The sequence below is a fragment of the Spea bombifrons genome, chromosome 2 (genome assembly GCF_027358695.1).
Source record: "Spea bombifrons isolate aSpeBom1 chromosome 2, aSpeBom1.2.pri, whole genome shotgun sequence".
In the NCBI taxonomy this organism is placed as follows: Eukaryota; Metazoa; Chordata; class Amphibia; order Anura; family Pelobatidae; genus Spea; species Spea bombifrons.
Genome location: NC_071088.1, coordinates 71,580,229 through 71,604,055, shown reverse-complemented (window position 1 = coordinate 71,604,055; position 23,827 = coordinate 71,580,229). Strand labels below are relative to the sequence as shown.

At 41.4% G+C, this 23,827-nt stretch overlaps 1 protein-coding gene across 2 annotated transcripts; it reads right to left on the bottom strand.

The window, feature by feature from the left end:
• Positions 1-6,355: 6,355 nt before the first annotated feature.
• On the bottom strand, positions 6,356-19,363 carry KDM1A (lysine demethylase 1A). Of its 2 annotated transcripts, none has more exons than XM_053454727.1 (19): positions 18,938-19,363; positions 15,589-15,754; positions 15,320-15,453; positions 14,902-14,980; positions 13,463-13,555; positions 13,239-13,345; positions 12,996-13,077; positions 12,739-12,833; positions 12,488-12,636; positions 11,973-12,063; positions 11,157-11,291; positions 10,995-11,068; positions 10,784-10,895; positions 10,378-10,510; positions 9,500-9,687; positions 9,220-9,334; positions 8,517-8,644; positions 7,068-7,214; positions 6,356-6,790 (listed from the first exon to the last, which is right to left on the bottom strand). In XM_053454727.1, exons 1-19 carry the CDS (start codon positions 19,214-19,216, stop codon positions 6,614-6,616), a joined length of 2,484 nt encoding a protein of 827 aa, XP_053310702.1. In that variant the 5' UTR covers positions 19,217-19,363; the 3' UTR covers positions 6,356-6,613. The 2 variants fall into 2 exon arrangements, with proteins under 2 accessions (XP_053310702.1, XP_053310703.1); XM_053454728.1 differs by having other exon boundaries at positions 12,488-12,630.
• Positions 19,364-23,827: the final 4,464 nt, after the last annotated feature.

Below are 23,827 nucleotides of genomic sequence, written 5' to 3'. Positions count from 1 at the left end.
TTTTTGAGACATCTTTCTCTCTGTGACACCAGAGTAAATTGTTTGGTTGTTTGTTCAGATGTTTTTATTAATTTTTTTAGTTGCAAACTGCATTTAAACTCCATTAGAATCCTTCAGTGCTTAGGTGGCTTTTGACAAATCCCTATGTGTGAAACATGTTAAGTGTTCGCCTCATTGCAGGATGAATTCGTGAGATGCACTTCCGTGCATCTCACCTTCCGTTTGATAATGCCCTGCCTGCTGTATAATTTACTGGCTCGAATATAGGCCGCACTTTTTTCCCCCACTTTAAGTCTTTAAAGTGGGGGTGCGGCCTATATTCGGGGTCTAGCGCCCGACGCCCGGGACATGCAGTTCCAGGTGCCGGGCAGGCAGCAGGGTTAGGATACAGATCCCCCGCAGCGGTGCAGGGGACCCGTATCCTACTCTCTGATACGCTCAGACAGCCTCCCTGCCAGCACTTCCCACGGGGGGAGTGCCGGCACGGGAGGTTGTCTAAGCGTATCGTGCAGACGTTCACCGGCAGCAGCGATGCACATAAACAGCCTCCGCTGCTGGCACGTCTGCACGATGTGCTTTAACAATCTCCCTTGCCGGGAATTCCCACGGGGGGAGTCCCCATGGACGCAGACCTTCCCCGACTGTCAGAGAGAATTCCCTGCAACTCTGATCTGTGACAGCTGGGGAAGGTCTGCGCGATGGACGCAGACAATCCCCGCTGCTAGCCACACCTCCTTCCGGCTGCAGCGTAAGTTGTCTACGCGAATCGCGTAGACATCTACACACTGCCCCGGCTACACACCGGGGACTCAGAAGCACCGGTAAGTGGGGAGACAGGAGGATCCAGGTCCCCTGCAGCTGCTGGGGATCTGGATCTTAGTCGTCTCATAGTCAGACCTATTTGAGACGCATTTGCTCTGAAAAAAACCTCGTCTTATAATCGAGCAAATATGGTACCGTATATTCCGGCGTATAAGACGACTTTTTAACCCCAAAAAAGCTTCTTAAAAGTGGGGGGTCGTCTTATACGCCGGGTACTTACCAAGCCGGAGGTTCCCACGAAGCCACCAATCTCTCTAATCACTACGCGCCGGCTATTGATGCCGAGCGCAGGGATGCCGTCATGTCCCGGCGCCCGGCATCAATTGCCGGCGCGTAGTGATGAGGGAGCAGGGAAGCCGAGGTCTGAAGTGCCAGACCTCGGGCTTCCCTAGGTCTGGCACTTCAGACCTCGGCTTCCCTGCTCTCTAATCACTAGGCGCCGGCTATTGATGCCGAGCGCAGGGATGTCGTCATGTCCCGGCGCCCGGCATCAATTGACGGCGCGTAGTGATGAGGGAGCAGGGAAGCCCGAGGTCTGAAGTGCCAGACCTCGGGCTCCCACAACTGGATGGAAGAAAGAAGACAGAAGATAAGGTAAGAGATGGGGAGAAATATATATATATATATATATATATATATACACACACACACACACACACACACACTGGTGTGTGTATATATATATATATATACTGGTGTGTGTGTGTGTATATATATATATATATACATATATATACACACACACGTGTGTATATATATATATATATATATATATATACATATATATATACACACACAGGGGTGTGTGGTGAGGGCAGTGTATAAATGTGTATGTAAGGACAGGCATATGTGTAGATATATATATAGATATATATATTATATATGTGTGTGTGTGTGTGTAAGGGCAGTGCATGTATGTATATGTCAGCAAATCAACCAGCAAATCACCGGTAAGGTACATCGCTTGCCGTGATTGGCTGGTTGTTGTACGCTGGGTAGAGGGGTAGTCTTATACGGCGAGTATAGTCCAAACTCTATATTTGGACTGTAAAAGTTGGGGGTCGTCTTATACGCCCAGTCGTCTTATAGGCCGGAATATACGGTACTTACTGTTAGATGAGTTGCTGTCTGAGCAGTGTGGATGCCATCAGGAAAGTGGAGGGAGGGTGCAATTGGCAGTGAGTCAGAAGGGGGCAGGGCCACTTGGCAGTGTGACTGCAGGGAGGTACTGGGAAGTACCGTAGTATCTACAATCTACAACCACTGTATATGACGCACCCAGTTTTTAGACCCAAAATATTTCGAAAAAAGGTGCGTCTTATACATGGGGAAATAAGGTAAATCAAGATGGTGTACTATGTCATGTGTTGTTGTTCATTTGAGGTTGTATTTACCTAATTTTAGACCTGCTAAGGACAGATTATTATTTCACAGGACTGTATGTCCTGTGTTAAAATGTAGCGGACGTTATTGCTGGAGGTCAGTGGCAGAGGCTGTCTTGGACGCCCTGTGGCAATACGATTGTGGCATTTTAGGAGTTAATGTTCTGTGCCTTCAGTTAATGTTTGAAGGGAGCAAATCACAGTCCATGTTGTGCTTCTGTGGAGGACCAGCATTGAGTTGCTTCCAGGTCAATTGCTGTCAGCTAGATGCTGGATCATCACCCCAGGAGGAAGAAACAAGGCAGGCATAAAGACCTCTCTCTCTAATACAGTCTTCTGTGCAGATCAACAGTCATTTTCAGCACTCATCCAGAAGAGAGAGTACTCCAACAAAGATTCAGATGTAAAGGTCTTCTGACCCGCTGCTTTTCACCATTGCTTCAGACATAATCAAAATGTTTGAGATCTGGTTTGGCAGAGGTAGTGACAAGTTATTTTTCTGCGCAACAAGGTTCTTCCCGTGCTGCAGTACGTGGCTCAGGCATGGCCCTTGTTCACTACAGTCAGTCGAGCCATCACTAGGACAGCTTTTTTGCTTCATCCAAAGTAACGTGCACATTCTTGTATAAGGACCCTTCCAAGGGTGGCAAAGGAGTGCCTGACATACACCCTCATGTGCAACTGGGTGCCCATGACACTGAGAGAATGTCTATGTCTTTATTCTTTTAAGGTTATACGCTCCCCTTTCTGTACATATGGTGCTGTGGAGTTCTACTTTTAACCCTTTTGGAGGATTCTGAAATAGGACAAGTGAGACAGCTCCATGCCTTACAACTGGAATACATCCTAGTTTCACCCGGATGTTAAACTTTGTGAGTGGAACACCAAATGGAGGGGATGAAACTGGACTTGTGGTCACCTAGGGTGATCAATAAACATATGAGAGCCAAGGACATTATGGAGCAGATTCCAAGGCAGGTGGCCATTCCACCCACATCCAAGTGGGCCATGGCCCTTGTCACCAACCCCTACTTGCCACCCTGAGACATGGATCTAAGCTTCCATGATATTATCTTTTAAACTAAATGTTTAAAAATTACACTGGAGTTAAACTGGAGGGAAACAACATACCAGGTTCCACTGCAGAAAGCAGCTACAACACATCATCGGAACCAGATCAACATATCCCCATCCAAGCAGTCCTCTCCTATTGTCTCACTTCCCCCTCAACGATTAGACTGTAAGCTTGCAAGAGCAGGGCCCTCTTCTCCTTTTGTACTAGTTTGTTATTGTATGTTGTTGTATGTATTTTTGTATGTGAAATTGTTCTACTGACTGTAACAGCGCTGCCAGTGCTTTATAAATAAATGTAATGTAATGTTAATGGCATTTATTTTCTAAACTGAGAGTTGTGGTTTTAATTCACTATGCATAATGAAGAGGCAACATGGAAAATATTCTACAGTAATTAGAGTTGAGCTAACTGTATAAAATGCATAATGCAGTGTGTAAGGAGAAGCTCACCGGGGATGGCTTCTCTTATACAAACAATGTCCATATTTATGTATAGCCGCTTTACAATGCATAGTGAAATGAAAGAGCTGAAACAACTCTCACGCCAACTCTTTAGTGAATAAACCACCATCATGCCAAACAAAAAGCAATATGTAGTTTTAATTAATAAATGTACGCTAAATTCCGTGATGGCAAAACTTCCCCGTTAAGTCTACCTATAGCACGTGCAGATGTTTGGTGTAAAAGGGACTTGTCACTGAAGCCTCCGTGCCATGGGCTCCTGGAGGAGACAGAGTGCCACATTTCCCAAAGTACAAGAGACTCTAAAGACTGTGGAGCTTGGACAGATTTGGGGTTCCTGCATTTTGGGAGGGGGTTTATGGGTGTTTTACTCTCCATTGGGTCAGGACTTACAGGACACAGGCCTTTATGGCCAGTATGTGTACCTGGATCTGACATCCAGCAGGTTTCAGCCAGAAGTCAGGAAAACGCCTGTGTTTACCATCCTCCCCACAGACTGCAGTAGCAACCCCCTTACTGGGCTGAGGTGAGCCGAGTGTAAATACTGAGCCACGTGCAAAGGAGGACCTGATGGAGAACTTTGTGTGGCTTGTGTCTATTGTATGTAAATTACCCCTTGTACTGTTTAACCCCTTAACGTCCATTGTTGGGTCAGGCTTGCCACGCAAAAATGGTCACTTAACGACTAATGACGTGCCTGACATGTCATTTCATTAAAACAAGCTGGTTCTATGATCACTTTCTTTGTTTAAACTGTTTTGCTGTAATGCCTCGATGTCGAGGCATTCAGCAACTCCGAGATCGGCACCAGGGACCATGTCTGGCCCCTCTCCGGGGCGTCAACATCCGCCATACACTGTATGGCTGGGGACACCCGTTTTAAAAAGTTTAGTTTAAACTTCAATGGTGTCGCTCAAATGCCTCGATCAAGATATTTAAATAATAAATATTTACAGGTGAAAGCTGACAGGTGAGCAGACTGGATGTGATAAGGGAGAGGTTGGAGTCACCGGGTGCCATCCATAATGCAGAGAACCGGTTTGGAAATAGGATGGGCATAGAGGTGGTACTGGAAACAAAAGATATTAGTTTGCCAGAAGAGGTGTAGACTGACAAGAAGTATAACAAGGTTCAGTTAAAGAGCGATAGAAGAGGACACTAAAAGGTATAGCCCGAGATATTGTCAAAAGGTGAATTGCGCCACAAGTGAGCCATGTCACAGCTACTATACAAATAAACAGTTTTCAGGAGAAAGTTTGGTCAATAGAGCAAAAGGAATGAGTAAGGTGAAGCTAGCTTTTGGAAGCTTTTATTCTGTTAGGTTGAAGATGCTGGTCCGTTTCTCATACATAAAATCTGTCATGCCATTTATTCTGAGACCCCCCCCCCCCAAACTACACTTGTCCCTAATTACTAGTCCCCTTAATGACACAGTGAGCTCAATGGTCCTGATACTCTGGAAAACATATTGATGTCTACAACTGATAGGAAAAGGTCAATCAGTAGTGTTATAGCTGTATCATTATATATCAATAAATATCTTAAAAAATTACTTTACCAAAGCAAATACCATTTAGGAAAAGACACAAACATAAAAAAAGAATACTTTATTAGGCCTTAAAATGGAAAAAAAACAAACAAAACAATCAAAAATTACATTAGTGACCAGCCACAAAGTAACACTAAAGAAGACAGACAGATTCTGTTAGAGGGGAGGATGTACAATAGTCCTATATTCTCCTTGGAATGTTTATTTTTTTAGAAACGTTAGTTTTAGCTCTCCAAAGTGTGCAGGTAATTTATTCCTTCCATTTGAGATGGTCCAGGGACACCTTCAGCATGTTTCAAACCTACATAAAGTTTTACCTCTCATTTCAACAGAATGAGGCTCACCAGAACTTACACATAATTTATACACCAGCCCTTCACACATCTCTACATAATACAAAATAAAAAATTTTAAAGGAAAAAAAAAAAAGTTGATTACTGTGGGTTAAGTTTAAAATATGATTTTGGAAGTTCTGGTTTTTTTTTTTCACCCCTGCAACAAATGAGCTGTTAATTCGACTGGATATTCCATAGGTGTATATGAAGAGGTTTTTAGATACTTTTAGTGGACATTTATGTAGCAAGATGCAATCTTAAACAACTATACATCTAACCCTATAAACATTGGCACTGAAAATTTATCACAATCATCTTTAAAACAATCTAACCTTGAGCACATACAGCAAAAGATTTTCCAATTTATTTTTGAAAATAAGATGTGGATTTTAATCACTGTCTGCTAAATTAGACAAGTGAAAGAATACAATTATCACCTCGTTAGAAGAGACAGCAAAGCCTCAAACCCATGAGAAAATGGAGGACTTGATTTGACATATCTGTATCCAGTTAAGATGCCGTTCCCATTTTAAAACCAGTGAGACACTAGGTGTGTAATATATATATATATATTCTATATAAAAATTAGCTACTCTCACAACACAGGTTTCCTTATCCCAAAAACCTCCATTTTCTAGAAAAGCTTTACTACCTCCATGAATCTTTAAAATAAATATTGTAGTCGATTACTACCTAATAACTTCTTTCTAAAGAAGGAAGATGAAAATGAATGCATATTAAGATAAATGTTTATTTAAAACATCAGTGTGCAGTCTTTATGATGGAAAAATAACTAGAGCATAACAAATGATGTAACCATTCAAAGTTCCACTCCATCAGGAAAACAAGGTTTGTAAGAAGACTGGAAAATTAATGCTTGGTTGATGGTTGGTCTGGTAAAAGTTCATTCAGAGATACTTGTAATTCACTATAAATATATATGTCATCATTAAGTGTAAATTCATTCCTCACACTTCGGAAGTCTATAACTACAAAGTAGGCGCAGGGACTCCTGGCGTAGCCTGACGAGGTAGATTATACATGACACCAAGGAACTGGTCTGCGATTCGGCCAGCCTCCCTCAATCCACTCAGGAGCGCTCCATGGACAGTTGCAGGGTAGTTCCGAATTGTGTGTTCCCCAGCAAAGAAAAGTCGTGGAATGGGCTAAAAGATAAACATAATGCAAACTTTGCTTGTTTTTGCCTCAAAAAATATTAGATGTCTGTGTAAAATGAACATGAAAGAGTGAAAATGGGAAACGTCATGAACAATCTTTACAGATAGAGAGGAGGTATGTGGAGGGAGATAGATACAGAGGGAGGCCATTGAGTTATGTAAAATAGAGTAAGGACAAAACTGCATTAAATGTATTAACTTAAGGATTTATCCGTTTGTTGTTAAAGAATGTGTAAATGTTTAGTAGTTTTTCTGCTTAATTCACCTGTGGCGCTCCAGGAATCGCAGGTCCAGGAGTTATTGGTTGAGCCATCAAATCATAATCATTCCCAGAAGATCCAGCTGCCACATATGAATAAGATCCACGGGCCCATGGGTCAGCACGCCAGCGGCTAACAACAGTTTCTTTTGGCTATTGGAGAGTGGACAATAGAAGTATTTTGTTAAAATCTATTATGCGGTTTTAAAAAACAAAGAAAAACCCACAGGACCACCGAGTTAGAGATTATACATCATATATGGTTGCAAGGATAATTTTCTGCATCACTTGAAATTATAAAGCTACCCAAATTGCAGGATTCGTGGTTATAGCTGGTATGTTATAACATTCTCTTGTCCACAAAAACTTGCTACAGTACGATATTTAATACTCCAAAAGAGGGGGTGAGACCCTCCCTGTTACTTGACCCAAATTAATTTTTTGGTGTCCTTAATATATATACATAGTTACACCGCAAGACAGAGGTTTAACCCCTCCAGTCACAGGGGTTTTCATAACCAACAGGGCCAAAATGTGTCATTTTTACCATGTTTGTTAATCCCTTTGGGGATATACATTTTTTTTATGCTTGTGACATCATGGTGACATCACTGGGCTTCCAATCATTCTTTTTAAATTGAATTTGCATTTAGTTTTCCCTTATTTAACTTTTTTAAACTAATCTTCTCCCTCTCCACAATGTGATCAGCAAGCAGGGTTCCAAAAGCCCTGTATTGCACATTGCAAACGCAAGGCTTTCCTGTCCTCAAGCGAACATCCGCTTGGTGTCAGCAGTGACACCTACCGAAAGGAATGCCCGATCACCTGATCCTTAAATGATAGTGTACAGATGCTCGTAGCGATCACTCTTTCACAAATTCAGCTAGCAAAATCTGCTGATCTCCCGCAAAACAGCAGGGAGATGTCCCTAAGGTTGCAACAAAGTCAGGACATACCTGTATGTCCTAACAGTCCTAACAGGCTTCTTTTACAGGATGTAAAGGTATGTCCTAAGGGGACTGAAAGGTTTAATCCTTAAAAAAAAAATAATTTCATAATTTACAAGGACTCAACAATTATATTGTCTTTCTGGCTACTGTGCAGCTGTGCTGGGGTGACAGATATTAATTAACTTCGAGAGAGAAAAATTGTGTAAGGACGAAAGGGCCACAGGTCCAATGATTGCGACGCTGGTGATCTCCACAGAATTTTCACAATTTAAACATAGAAAACCTAGGAGATAGATAGATTCCCGATTTACATTTCAACAAAAATTACTTGTAAATGGATAATATGTTTTTTTTCTCCTAAACAACTTAAGCAAAATAGTAAAAGTAAACAGCCTTTTATTAAGATGCACCAGTAGAAATATAGTCAAAGGTCTAAGTAGCTGGTATAGGAAAGAATACAGGAATCAATTATTCTATGATATTTTAAAGAAATATTAAAACGTACCTGTGGAACAGCGCTGCTTCCAAATATCCCTTTGAGAATGGCCAAGCAGCGTCCAACTATAACGTCATCGCTGATATTTTCCATTATGCCTGCAGCTTCACCCGCCACCAGGGCCAGCAGAATTGGTGCTATTGCCAAAAGAACAATACATGTTGTATGTTATATTTTATCCTTAATATATTAACTTGAAATATACTCTAACCTTCATCACGGATTTCATATCTTGTTGTGAATACTTCCAATTAATAATTTTCCTTGTATAGCTACCAAAACTAGAAGTATGAAAAGTAAAAAACCTTTAGTGGCAAATCACCAAAGCTTTGGAAATGAACATGCAACAGAGAATAATTATTTCTAAAAATCTGTCCACTGTCCTGCTAGAGGTCGTCAAAATAATTGGCAGGTTTCAGGTTCACAAAAGGGACTTAACTAGAACAAGTGCAGCCCTATTGCAACAGCTTCGCGTTCTACATTGCTTTGTGTAATAAATCAAATATAATCCTTTAAATACTACAGGGAATACACAGCTCTTACATGTGGCATTTTAGTGACTGCTGCGATGAAAAGCAGTGAACATGATGCAAAAGAAATCTTGTTTTTATCACCAGAAGGTGACACATTTACATCAGTCAAATGCTTTTACATCTTCCCATAGATGAAAACAGCATGTCACAAGAGAGCGAGAAAAGAAGTAAATACATACCCTTGTAGAGATTCCAAAACAGGAAAAGCTCGCCTCTGCTAGCTGTGGTGCTACCAACATGACCAAATAAGTTTACCGTTTGATCCCAAAACACTCGGTCAAAGCACAGCACAACCTGGAATGTTAAGAAAGGGATGTTGACTTTTTAAGTTTATTTTGCATTACAATATATTTCATGACACTCCTTACGGTCCTGCATATATGTGAACATTGGCTATAGGTAGTTTTACTAAAACAGAGAAAAACTGCACATGACAACCAGTCGATTTCAGACAGTTACCTTGTTTAAGTTCCCAAAGCCCATTCTTTGCACCGCTGACGTCTTCCACTCTGGAAGTGGAGGCACAAACTGGACCGCAGGAGGCTGTTGTTTTAGCACACCCAGGGGAAGAGTACACAGTACAGCATCACACTTGTATATGAAGGTCTGGCTGGTAGACCGTGTGTTCACAGCAATCACCTCGCAGCCTAGAAAAATTGGCAAGTATTGGAAAATGCATTATAAAATATGCTCTACATACATTTCTAGGCAAAGAAAAAAAAATTAGGTATACTCCACCATGACGTATTTGCTGGTGTTTTATGAATAATTAAACTACAACCCCTGTCAAACCTCTCCAAGCTGCTGGAGAGAAAGGGAATGCATAGCAGCGCAGGAAACGGACAATGTGCTGACATTCATTTTTATCTAGCGTTATTTTCTGAAAATAAGTACCAGCGTGTTTACAGTGAGCTGTAAGGGATGTCTTGAAACAAACTATGCATTAAGCAGGGCCAATTTAGCTCCTTTATGCAGAAGATCTCAGTGTTAACCCTACATAGCACATGGGGAGACTTAGATTTTTTTTTTGTTCTCAATGTTGGACCAACATAATCACATTCATTAAAATTATCTGACAATACAAGAGCAACTCAGAATAAAGTACAAAGTAAAGCTACATCACTTACAGGAGAGACAACACTTTAATATTAGATTAATCTGTGGGACTAAAATGTTTCGGGAATCATATTTATAGGTTGATTTACATCAATTATCCTATAAAGAACAAGGAAAACGCATTCATTTCCAATTTAAACATTGGAAAACTTTGATATAGTTTAAAACCTGCATCCCAGTTAAAACGACCCCGTTCGTTTATCTTGATTGTTATTACATACCAGATGCTGTGTAGCGCACTTGTCGGACAGCTGTGTTTAGCTTGATGTCTAATCCTTCCGCCAGTGCCACAGGAACACAAGAATAACCATTGCGAACGGTTAAATGGCTGCCAGTGAACTCAAAATCATCATCCTTAGAAAGTAGACCAAAAAATAAAAAATACATTAAAATGCTGAAGGAGTGTTGATATCTAGACAGCATCATAGCCTCAGACTTTATGTTTGCTTTTTACTTTTTAAACACACAACATAAGTCATCCTTTGCACTGCAAGCCTCCATCTTTAACATCAACAGATGTTGATCTGGCCCAGATTTGAACGCTAAATTAGGACAGAGATTGTGCGTTTACACACCATAAATTTTACCAGATCACAAAGAATGATTTAACAAAAAGACAGGATATACCTGATCCCAGTGCTTCAAGGAGAGGGTGGACAATGGTGTTGCATTAGCAAATTCTAAGTTTGCAAAATGCCAGTCAAGTATTTGCCTGTCTCGTGAGGACAAGTAAACATCACTGAAAGAAAAACAAACAGGACAAAGATAAATACATACAAATGTTTTAGAGTTATATTTCACCATTCATTTTTTCTGACAAATATTCACATATTCTCACCTTGGAGGGTTGGCTTCAAGTTCCTGCAATTTTTCCTCTAGTTTAACCTGGGACTCCGATAATTGATCATATTCCTAAAGAACAGAAACAAAACCTCACGCGTTAGAGAACTCAGAGCATCCCGCGTAAGCAAACATTCTGCAGAGCTATAATAACCGGTACCTTGATAAGTGCGTTTAAGTCCCTGAGTTTGCTTTTAACCAGGAACTCGGCTGTAATGTCTCTTGGAGGTTTCACCTCTGATGCCTCTTTATACTGCTGATGAAGCTCCTTGATCTTCTCTTTCAAGTTGACCATCTGTTAACATTAAAAGAAGAGTGTGAATAAAACTACGGAGTTAAAGAATTTTCCAGATGACAGTTAAGACAAATCAAAAACACATTCACAAGGTTAGAAAGAAATCAAAACTGTTTGAATCGTGTGCTATGCAGATAAAACATTTTAATATAACAAGACACTTGAATTCCCCACCAAAATCTTGTGACATATGGTATGATGGTTTGGTTGCATGTTCTGCATGTGCCTCGTATCTAGCGTAGGTGAAAGTCAATGCTAATTAAATTCAATGGAGGCAACACACTGGGATTACAAAAAGGGCAGAAAGCAAGCAAATTTTTGTTTTAGATTAGCACTAAACATTTTGACCAACAACTCTAATAATCCTTTATGTCTAACAAAAGTGAGTATCAAACAACATGTCCACCATGAATGATTACATATAATTAGCCTGATATCTAGCATGGCCCGGCTGACACACCAAGGCCCGGCTGACACACCAAGGCCCGGCTGACACACCAAGGCCCGGCTGACACACCACAACTAACTACAGGGCAAATTACGCCAATGCTCCTTCAGATGGGCAATTACTTACTATGTCAACTGGAACTACTTATTCAGTAAATCAGCACAAATTACATTTTCTATGAAAGGTCAATTTATCAACTCATTTCTACACAAATACAAAAAAAAAAAACCTACCTTATTCAACAGGTCTCTTAGTTCCTCTTGAGTTTTCACAATTTTTTTCCAGTGTTCAATTTGTTCATCTTTCACATGTTTTTCCTGCAGTCTAAAGAAACAGAAAGGAAATATTGGGATCATTTTTTTATTATTATTATAAAGTAAAAATGTCCTTAAAAGCCCTTTTAATCCTCCATGGCGTTGCATGCCATGAAAACATTCAGGCCACATTAAATCTACCATGACAGCATACCGTTAACCTATTCTTGACAGAAGAGACGTTACATCAAATCAGTAAAAGCTAGCAACGATGACGAGAGCGGAGACCCAAGGCTGTCTAACAACAGCCTGATCTCCCGTGTAACAACAGGGCAACGTCCCTGGCGCCGTTAAGCCATAGGATGTACTATTACATCCTTGGTCATCTAGGGCTTGTTTCCAAGGATGTAATAGTACGTCACAAATTGGATGTTAAGTAGAAAACAGTCTAATTTCTGTCGGCTTAAGCAATAAAATAACAAAATGAAACCTACTGTATAACAACCTCCAGTGCCTGCCCGAGTGACACAGGCTTGTTGTTAAGAATATTAAAGTCCAACTGATGGCTGAGGTAGGATGTCGCTTCCAGGAGTCTGTTGAATTCTTGTTCCACCATCTCATCTTTCTCTTTGGGTACCTGAAGCTCAAGTTTGAACACATACTTACAATTTGGGTTCTACTTAAAGACAGCAAATAGAATATATCAAAGGAAAAAATGCTTATCAGAGAGGTCATATCAACTTACAGCTTGTCCATTCGCTTCATAAAGAGGGCATTTTTGTTTGATTTTTGCAAGTTCCATGTTTACTTGTTTACTAATTACAGCCATTGGATTGCCACCTAAAACATTGAAACATTTAACAGATGTCAAACGCAACTTGTTACTCAAGCATACAAAAAAACAGATACAGGAACGTCTCGGAACAAAAACTATGTATTCTCTATACTGATTTAACATTGGTTACATTTTCTTTTCATAGATGGTTAATATACAGCACTTACCAAGGCCTGTGACCACCATCGCACCTAAGTCAGCAACATAATTTCCTTTACGGAAAGTGGCGACTCTTCCTCCGACGCGGTCCTATTATTTTTGGTTTAAAAAATAAATACATAATATTCTCACTTAGACTCTACTCAGCTGGATGTTATATAATAGATGAATATTTGTCTACTACTCTACCAGTAGCATAAAATGAAAAATAACCAATAAACAATCAATCTTCAAAATGAATAGGTACTTACTCTGGCCTCCAGGACTGTTACATCCATGCCAAAGCTCTGCAACTGTCGGGCTGCAGCCAGGCCAGACACACCTGCACCAATGATTATTACTTTACCGGTTTTCTTGGCTAAAGAACACAGAGACATAAAAATCAGAACCAAAGACAACAAGGTGACATTTACACCACAACTACCATTTGTATTCATTTCAAGATATGAAAACATTGGGGGGGGGGACCACTTACTTGGCAAAGGTTTCAATCTTTTGTAGATTCCAAAATTTATTAAACCATGCCTTTCAAGGTAGCAATGTACTCTGTGGACAAGCACCGAATCACCTGCAACAAAAGAATATAGTAAAACAAATACTATCATTAAATAATCTTGTAAATTTATTTAAACGTTAAAAGATATTAAGGGATTTTTAAAATGGCTATTGGTTGACCTTTCACCTAATCTCACACACACAAAAAAAAAAAACCTTGGAAGACAACTGAAATATTTTAACCCCTTCTTAACCAGGGGTTCGTTTTTTTTTTTTTTTTTTTTTTTTTTTTTTTTTTTTTTTTAAATGTGTTCCCTTCGTGATGGAGGCTATTTTAACATTTCTGTGATATTTGTGTTTAGCTGTAAATTTTCTTCTCTTAGTGTACTCACACCAATTATATAGTTTTTTTCAGGACAACAAAGGCTTTCTTTAGATACCATTTTTTTTTATCATATCTAATTTAATAAAAGAAAAAATATGGCAGAAATTGGTAAAACAAAAAGCATTTTACTCATCTACAAAAAGGCTAATGAAAAGCATTGTAAATAGATTGTGCTATTTGACCTGAGTTTAGAAATACCCAAGTTAGGGTATTGCAAGTTGCAAGTTAAAGGGCAATACGTACAAATAGCAAATTGCTATTTAAACTTTTTTTTTTTCTTCAAATCTGGTCATCCTGCACCCATATACTATTTGGGACATGTTTAAAGATGACCAATTCAATGTACCTCACCAAACCATACATTTTTGAAAACTAGACTCCCCTGGTGGTATTTTAACACTTTCCATGCACTCATTCTACCAATGGCATGTGCCAAAGTTTGTGGTAGTAATTCTATTTGTGTTTTAGTTTTTTTCTCACACACACGTTCTATATCAGGTATGAATTTACAGATCTTTGTCACCCCAGTGTGGTTCTTACGTATATTACTGCAAACTACTGTATCAAAACAATAAAGTAGCTTGAACAAAGGGACACTTGTGTAAAAGTTATCTACATGCAAGTGGTACCCTTTGTCCATAAGGGGAGATATTAGATCTTGGCACTGGTTCCTAGATGTTCTGGGCAACCTGGAGAGTTGAGGTGGCTATCCTTCATATACCTGGAAGGCTGGAGTATACCCAGTCTCGCCCTCACAGCCTATACACCTTCACTCCAAAGCTGGAGCACTCGGAATATACTGCTTGAATCCCAACCTTTCCTTATACTTAACCAGGGATTCATAGTTAATTGTTTTCTAAGCTCATTTAAACCCAGGCAGAGCAATTGTGGTTAACTGTATGCATTTCTGTGGTATGTCAATTTTTCAGAAGTTTAACATACACCAGAATAAACTTGGCAGAAATATGTGTATTTTTTTGTGAGATAGATATATATACACGTATGCGCACACAAAAAAACAAGCATTCACTTACTATTGTAGGGTGCTTCCAGCTGTTGAAGTGTTGCCTCAAATGTAAGTTGAACCTTTGGGTTGTCCAACCACAACTGTAACTATTTTAGACAAAAGAAGAAAGGCGTTTCCCCATTAGGTTAAAGTTACTTAACCCAGTTCATTGCACTTTTAAGAAACAAAAAATCCAACTATTCATAATACGATAATAACGAATCAGCAAAAGACAACAGCAAAATTACAGGCATTATAATGAATACAACGTGGCTTGTCCGTTTCAGCTAAGGTAAATAAGCTTAAGGCCGGCAATAATTCCACAAAATACCATAGGTGGTAAAACGTACCAACCCTACTACTATTCCAAGAGACAAATTATATCGTAACAAATAAGTATTTTAGTAGTTATTTCCTATAAATAGCACACAAAGGGAATTACTTACAGTTCGATTTCGGATATAAAGGAAAACCTTCTGGGTTGGCTGAGGGCCACTGATAATGTCTGGGAAGCATGCTGCTTCTTGGGAGGTCATTCGGTCATGTGGAAGCCTACTCTGGAATGCAGCACCCTCCACTCCTATGAAGAGAAATCAGCAAACAGTGGATAACATGGTATATGAATAATAAACAATTCATATAAAACTAGCAAGTTACTGCTGACCTGCTAAGTAACACACAAAATGAAAAAAAAAAAAAAAAAAAAAAAACTCACCAGAGGGCTCTTCAGGCTCACTGTCGATTTCTTCTTCTGGAGGAGCCTGCGGAGGTGGTGGTGGCACTTTTTTCTCTCTTTCCGCCTTTGCATTTCTCTCCTCTTCGGAATAATATTCATCTTCAGAAAGGTTTGCAAGACTTTCATCCATTTCTCTGTATTCAACCTTGAATTTGAAAAAAAAACCCAAAACAAATATTAAAGTAATGCAAAGAGAAAAAAAAATAGACACGTACTGGAACTTATCATGGCAGATAGCTTCACCAGCAACACACAGCCCGTATATCCTGATCCAGGAAGTGAGCAGTTTATATCATATAGTCCCTATACCGTTTCATAAATGTATTCTGAAAACTCATTATTAGCTATTTCGAATGAGGACAAGAACTGCTTTACATGTTATCTAAACAAAAAATAAGGGCGGTAATATTTGGACAGATCTACGCTTTCTATATATCATATAGTTATTATCAACAGCCCTATAAAACAAAATTACACTGTTTATATTGTTGCTCCCAAAGTAGCGTTAAAATGTTAGCAATGCAAATCTCACTGGGTTTTGTTTATTCAAATTGTTCTACAACAGGACAAGTCCATTAAATGACTAACGTGACCTCAGGACACCCTACATGTCCAACAGACTTAGAGAACAAGAAACAGGGTGTGTGGGGGGCAGGGGGGGGGCAAGATGGAAGAGGGTCTTCTTCTGGTGCTATACAATAGTAGCGACAAAATATGTTATAACATAGGGAGCGGTAGATGAATAACGCTCTCCAGTTTTAGGTTTACAAGTGACAACCAAAGAGGACAAGATCTTTGACTGCAAGCCCCCCTGGACATGTTCAAATAAGCATAACTTTGACAATTCAACTGTGGCTAATCCCTTTCATGCCTATGATGATTATGTGAATACGATGAAACAGTTCAAAATAACCCAATAACCTTTAATAAATTAGAACGTTACATGATATAAAATTTTAAAAAAAAGGGGTTGCACAGGAGCAACGACGTAAGTTTCTATAGATGCATTGCTTTCAGAGTTCATCGCGTATGGCATGTCCTACTCGTTAGCAGTAAGGTGAAAAGGGAAATGTCCCAACTGAGTTAAAAGCATAAAAAAAAGGCATAATCAGGAACTGAAAACCATCTATCGCTTGTTTAAAAAATAGTTTTATTATCCATTTATTTCATCACAAAACGCAACCATGATTTAGGAATTATATAAGACACACGGCCTCCACCATGTCTACCACTAAGGTGACACTTGAGAAAATCTCATGGACAACCTAGGAACAGCTCAGACGAAAAAGGGGGGGGACCCTAAAAATGCCCAAAATGGGTTATTTGGAGCCTCTTGGAGAAGTTCATAATGCATATTGATGTCAGCGAGGAGAAATATTCAGCTCACCCGCAAGCACCTGCTTTATGAATTAACAACAAAATACTAGTTCTGTTAGACAATGTGGAAGATTTAAGACCAACAAAGTAGATCCAAGCGGTAGGCGTCAGTAGCAAAGCTATGGCTAGATGGCAGTATGGCTTTGGCCACCACGGTGGACTCCTTTAGATCTGATGTAGATCCATCGAAGGTAAAAACCATCAAAAAGTCAGTTTTCTGGCCCACTTGGCTACCCAATGTGTCTTCTGTGTGACCTTTAATCATATATTATTCCACCAAGTGAAAGGTTCTATGAAGAACAACATGGTTTTGAAGGCCCCTTGCAACTGCTCCATCTTCCACGTTCTCGTCACCCCCTGGCGGTGAAACTTACGGCAACAAGCAGATATAAATCGCCTCATATGGAAGCCTCTGCTATAGGGAAGTGTTGTGTCAGATTAGCAACGTGCTCTATTCACTAAAGAGAGACTTCAGCTCCTTGACGTCACCACACATTATGAAGGTCCAACCCCAGTGAGCTTCTCCTGCAGAAGGATCTTGGACGCCCCTGTGTAACGTACAGTTAAATTAACGAGTTCTTGAAAGTCTCCTAACATATTGAACTATGCATTATGCAGGGCCACCTGAGCCCTTGTCACAGGCCCTTTGTAATGAATAGTGACATGAATGAGTTGAAACCAAGCGTTCGTGAACAAACCCCCCAAAATTCGAGCGTTGAAATGAAATATGCTAATAAGCCTCTTCTTTATCTTCTTTATGCTATACGTATCATCAAGCGCGTGATATAAGCAGGACACCCAGGACTTGCCCAGTAGCCCCAACTTCCAGGTCGTCATCCTCTGCCTCCCAGTATAAGCCAGTTTCTCCGCTGAGAGATAAATGGCCACAGGCTGGGAGCCTTTTGTTAGAATTGGGCTTCCCTGTCTTTGTTTCCAGCAGCAGATGGTCTCTATTCTACAGCACAAGGGCCAGACGTACCAACACAACAAGGAGGTCTCCTACCGACCACGTCCAAGTCCTCTACCCCGCGGGCCCGCTCCAGGCCAAGGGGTCCGGCTAAAACAGGGGCCAGATGAAAGGCCGTCTTACTGTATACAGCTTTCAGGGCGCTATTTAACCCCTTCAGAACTGCACCACCTCCAATAAAAAAAGAAAGGCAGCCATTTCACTGTAGAGATGGGACCTTACCCCCACCCCAGCGGATACCGGTTACCAGTTTGAAGGACTCGCAGCCAGCAGTAACTTTTTGGGGGCCACAGCTCCATGGCTTTAAGCCATACTAACCGAAGTCTGGCGGCCACAGGGCTTTTTAATGTGAGGAGCGGTATCCCTGTATACCAACACACGCTAACACCCTCTCTGCTGCAACGCGCACACCAGTCCCTTATTGTGGGCAGACGGTATACCAGGCACTGTGCACATTTACACAGATTGTTCCGTCTGCAGACAAGACTGTGGAGGCTTTACGGCCTTACATAACACGAGAGATATATTCACGTACACGCTCCACGGGCCATCCACAGACACGACAATAAAGGAGATCATGATAAGCACAAAAGGATAGTATGCAGGCAGGCTGGCTGCATACTCGGCGCTGTGCGCGCAACGAAACGCCTGCCCCCTCACACGCGTAGGTGGGAAAGATAAGCGGCGCTGTACAAGCAAACGGAACACCGGAATGGCTGTGTGGGGTCACATGCAGGTAGTATACTCAGTGCCGCTCGCGTATGCACAGGGGGGTGAGGCAGACAGCATTCGCAGAACCGTGTACACTAGCTGTATACAGAGGATTGCGAATCAGCAGTGTGCTCAGCACCGTGTAGACTTTAGCAGACAGATATAATAGATACAATGGGCTGGAGGCGGGCAGCGTACTCGGCGCTAAACATAGAGCTGCATAACCAATTGAGGAGGTGGTAATTCTACCCCTAGAGTGTCAGTGCCACCTACCTTGGCCCTCTTTCTCCTACTGGTCCTACGACCCTCGGGGGTCTCCGGTAGCCCCCCATCCGCGCCCGCCATGATACTCGGTCCCGATGAGGATCCATGCTCGGCCCCGGGAGAAGACCTCTCTTTTTTTCTTGGGGTCCTCTCTAAGGGCGCCCCTGTGTCAGGCGAGGCCATGATACCGGAGGAGGACGACGATGAGGATGAAGAAGAGGCCGGGGGCAATGGCTCGGTGCCGTTTTCGCCGCCCCCAATTGACTCGATTTTCTTAACTGTAAGCATCGAGGGGGGAGGAGGGATCAACAAGTGGGGGAGGGTCGGGCGCACAGCCGAAAGATGAGAGCGATAACGTATTTGCCGAACTTTCCTGGTAGTAGTAGAGACACAGCCCTGACACCAGCGGCAGCCGCTTTGTGTGGAGCCAGGAAGACCAAGAACCGATGTACGAGCGGCGTGGACGCGCACTGAGATCCGTCTCCGCCCACATGGGCTGTCCCTCCCGTTGCCCATAGGTGGCGCTGCCATTTAAGAATCTTGGTACGCCTTCATCAAGAGCAGACTTGGGCACGACGCTGCATGGGCGATGTGGCACAAACCGCTGTAACGTTCACTTGGTTTCCATGGTGACCGTGCCACGGAACGGTATCTCGCAGTGGCATTTTATGAGAATGCCCCATTGGTCCAAGTGGGTAGATGGCGTAAGGCACGTGTAGCAGATGTCCGCACACTAGTAACCCCACAGGAAGCATAAGTAACACGGAAAAATATTATATGCCGCATTGGGAGCTCATGTTGACAGCTATACGTACCAGTACTGTATACCGGTGGGGTTGCAAATCATACCCATTGAATCCGTTGCCCAAAACCTTCCAGTTCAGTAAATAAACCCCTCAGATTTTATCCAAATATTAGAAACAAGTTATTTACGTACGTTTCTCCCACATGTAAATGTTTGGCATATACAGTATATGATGGGAAAAGTCAAGACTTTCCTAGTGCATTATTTTAGTTCTAGGATAAATACATATTAATTATACATTTAAGGGCTATATTTTTTATTTCAGACTATATCGGAATTTTTGTGTTGTGTTGTTTAGACAATAGTATAAGATTTCAGGCAGGGAAAGCTTTTAATGAGCAAATGCATATAGGCGGATTCAGCACTTGCAAAGATGATTTAATTGTATATGATGACTAGAGTGTCCCTTTTTGATATATATATATATATATATATATATATATATATATATATATTTATATATAACTATATCTGTTTTGTGATTTTCCCAATTTTTGCATTAGTTATAATAGCATTAGGGGTACCCCTATTAGCATACCTGGGAACTTCTCGGCTGCGGCTACCCGGAGCCTTCTCTTGTGGGATGCGGCCGGACTGCACACTGCCATTTTGGCGGATTTGTTTGCGAGAGGTAACGTCCGTGGAAATGCGGACGAAGATAGAAAATGAAAGAGAGAAGAAAGAAGATGCGGAAAAGGTTGCCAAAAGCAGAATTTTGTTCCCAAATTAAAAATGCTCCTCCCCATTTTCGTCCAAACCAAATTGGCAGGGAGCATAATTTGTTGCCCGAAAAACGAATGGGCCAAGAACCAATCCAAAAATTTTAATGGTTTTTGGCCCATTTGCACATGTTTATTAGGTTAAATAATAAAAATTAAATAAGTTATCGTCTAAGAAGATGTCAATAATTTAGGACAATTTGACCTCAACTGTTATAAATGGGTTATATCCTTTTGAAATGTTGGGAGATAGTTACTATTGTTACATAGTTACAAGGTCTGTCGTACAAGACACTATCCATGTGTTTGAACTTCATATTCATGTTCAGACCCCATCATGGGTTTGTCACAAAAAGTGTACAGCACATGCACACCTCAATACTGTTGCTCAACCTTCCCCCATGAGTGATATGGGATATCTTCTTCCTTTCATATTGATAGAATTGGGTATTGGAGTACTGAAGCTGACCAGTAGGTGATATTCTTCCATGAACATTATTATAACATAAAGTTCTTTATTTTCAATATCACCAGTCTGTTCTGCAGCTGATCTTTCACAGAACAATGTTGACAGGGACCTGTAATGACTTTAATACGGATTTTATATAAAGTTGCACATTGTGAGGTTGAAATAGTTATGTAGAAATTAGGAGATTATACCGTTCTCTCTTCCATTGCCGCAAGAAGCCCTGAAAGCGAGGAAAATGAAAAATGTTAAATTAAAGTTTAGTTCTTGGTTTTCAGCCAGAAGAACACATTCAGAATTCACATTAAGGTGACTGACTAAGGACGTACTGAGGTTTCAGTGTGTTTATGAACATGAGTATGTCCATGAATGTATTAAAGTGTCAGTGTATGTATGTACGAATGGTGGGAGTGGAGTTTTGTATCACACTATTATTAATCATTGACCTTGTTTAGAAATCTTTATGATTCGTAAAGGATCAAGCAAAGATCTATGTTGCTCAAACAACAAACAGCCAATCTATTGCAAAGAGTAAACACAAGCTTTATTAATATGTCAAGGAGTAAGATGTGGAAAATATCCCATTAGGGAACAGAAAAACAAACTGGACCTTTACGGTTCAATTGTTAAATGTACTTTAGTGTCTGTCACAGACAGAGGGCTGCAGAAAACCTTTAACCCAATTTCAATGTTTTTCCTGTTTTATGTTTCCCAAAAGGAGTATAATCATACCCCTTGTGTACCGGACCCTCCTGAATTAATCCTTTACCCCGTTTACTTCCTGGATTCCCACTTCTCCTCATGGCTTTCCCACGTCCTCTCCTCTGATGTCCCTTCTGTCATCCTTGGTGACTTCAACATCCCAGTAGACACCCCTTTAAGTCCCGTGGCTTCAAAATTTCTTTTTATAATCTGATCCTTTTATCTCATACAGCAAACTCCCCTACTCACGACGATGGTCACACCCTGAACCTTTTTTTTCTAGCATGCGCGTTCACTAACATCACTAATTCCCCTTTCCCCTCTCTGACCACCACTTTTTATCTCACTTTGCCTATTACTCTTTCCCTTTGCTCCCAACAACTTCACCTAACCATAGACCAGGGGTGTCCAAGTTTTTTCTGCAGCGGGCCACTTCATCAGAATTGTATACGTGCAAGGGCCGCACTCATTTTTCAGTGTGAGAAAATATGGCCTTTAATAAAATATGCAGATTAAAATAAAGTAAATGACATTTTTCCTCTCACTGATTTCTGGGCCTAGAAAGTGTTGTGACTACAAATTCAGGATAATTAAAAATGAAATAGTTCTAACAGCAATCACACTCCTATCATACCCAGACAGGCAACCAGTAAATGCTGGTACCTAGGCATGATGGGACTGTGCATGCTGTGATTGCTGTTAGCAATCATACTTCTATCATGCCAAGTCAGCCAGTACATGCTGGTACAGGATGGCTGTAAGTGATGTGCAGACCCCATACTTCTGGCAGCATCAATACACAAAGGGGGGCAGCTAGCCAGGTTTCAGCATGTACTGGCTGACTTGGCACAATAGGAGTGTGATTGCTAACAGCCAGGGCCGGCTTTTGGGGTGTGCGACCTGTGTGACCGCACAGGGCGCCACACTCCAGGGGGCGCCGCGGGGTCCGCTGCCGCCAGTAGCGTACCTAGCAGGGGGGGGGGCGGTCCGCACTGGGTGCCGCTCATCAGGGGGGCACCCGGCACCCCTCCAGAGACGGACAGTAATGTCCGCCGCTGGAGGAGCAGGCTCGCAAGGGAGCGGTATCGGAGGTCTTTAACAGACCTCCGGCTCCCTTGAGTGATTTTAAGCCGGTTCAAGGATCTCCCTTGAACCCGGCTTAAAATCACTCAAGGGAGCCGGAGGTCTGTTAAAGACCTCCGATACCGCTCCCTTGTGATCCGTGCGGCAACAGCTGCTGTGCGCCGGCGTTTGTTGTCAGATCCCGGCGCACAACACTGAAGCCGCGCCCACCGCTGTCCGTGCCCTCTGACCCGGAAGAAGATAGAAGAACTGAAGAAGAGGAGCGAAGAGAAGGAAAAGGAGCTGTAAGGAGAAAAGAGGAAAGGTAGGAAAGCATTCAGTGAGAGTGAGAGTGGATTGGTAAATGTGTGGATTAGTGTATGTGTGGATTGGTATATGTGTGGATTGGTATATGTGTGGATTAGTATGTGTGGATTGGTATGTGTGTGGATTGGTATATATGTGTGGATTAGTGGATTGGTGTATACGTGTGGATTGGTATACGTCTGGATTGGTATATATGTGGATTGGTATACGTGTGGATTGGTATACGTGTGGATTAGTATATGTGTGGATTGGTAAGTGTGTGAGAGTGATGGGTGTTATGCTGAACCATTTCCAATGTCTTTTTCATGATCTAATTATGCTCTAAAAGTACATCATAACTCCCATCACTCTATACTGTTCCATACAGTGGCAGAGCTGGGAGGCAGAGGCCTTGCACCCCCCACCGCAGGACTCCCGAAAGGTAAGTGAACTTCAAAGAGGGAAAGGGTAGATAGTTAGGAGGGGGTAGATAGGGAGAAGGGAGTGAGACAGGGGAAAGGGGGTAGATAGGGAGAAGGGCGTGAGAAGGGGTAGATAGGGCAGAAGGGAGTGAGAAGGGGTAGATAGGGCAATCATACTTCTATCATGCCAAGTCTGCGAGTACATCCTGAAATCTGGGTGTGCCTGGGCATGATAGGAATGTGATTGCTGTTAATCATATATATATATATATATATATATATAATATTGTTATTTAATTGTTTTGTCCTATTTTGGTGTGTTACTTACTTTAAATAAAAGTGTTAGATTTTTTTATGGTGTGGGGGGTCATATTCGGTTTTGGCCAGGTAAATGCTGCACTTTCGGTTTCAGTCTAG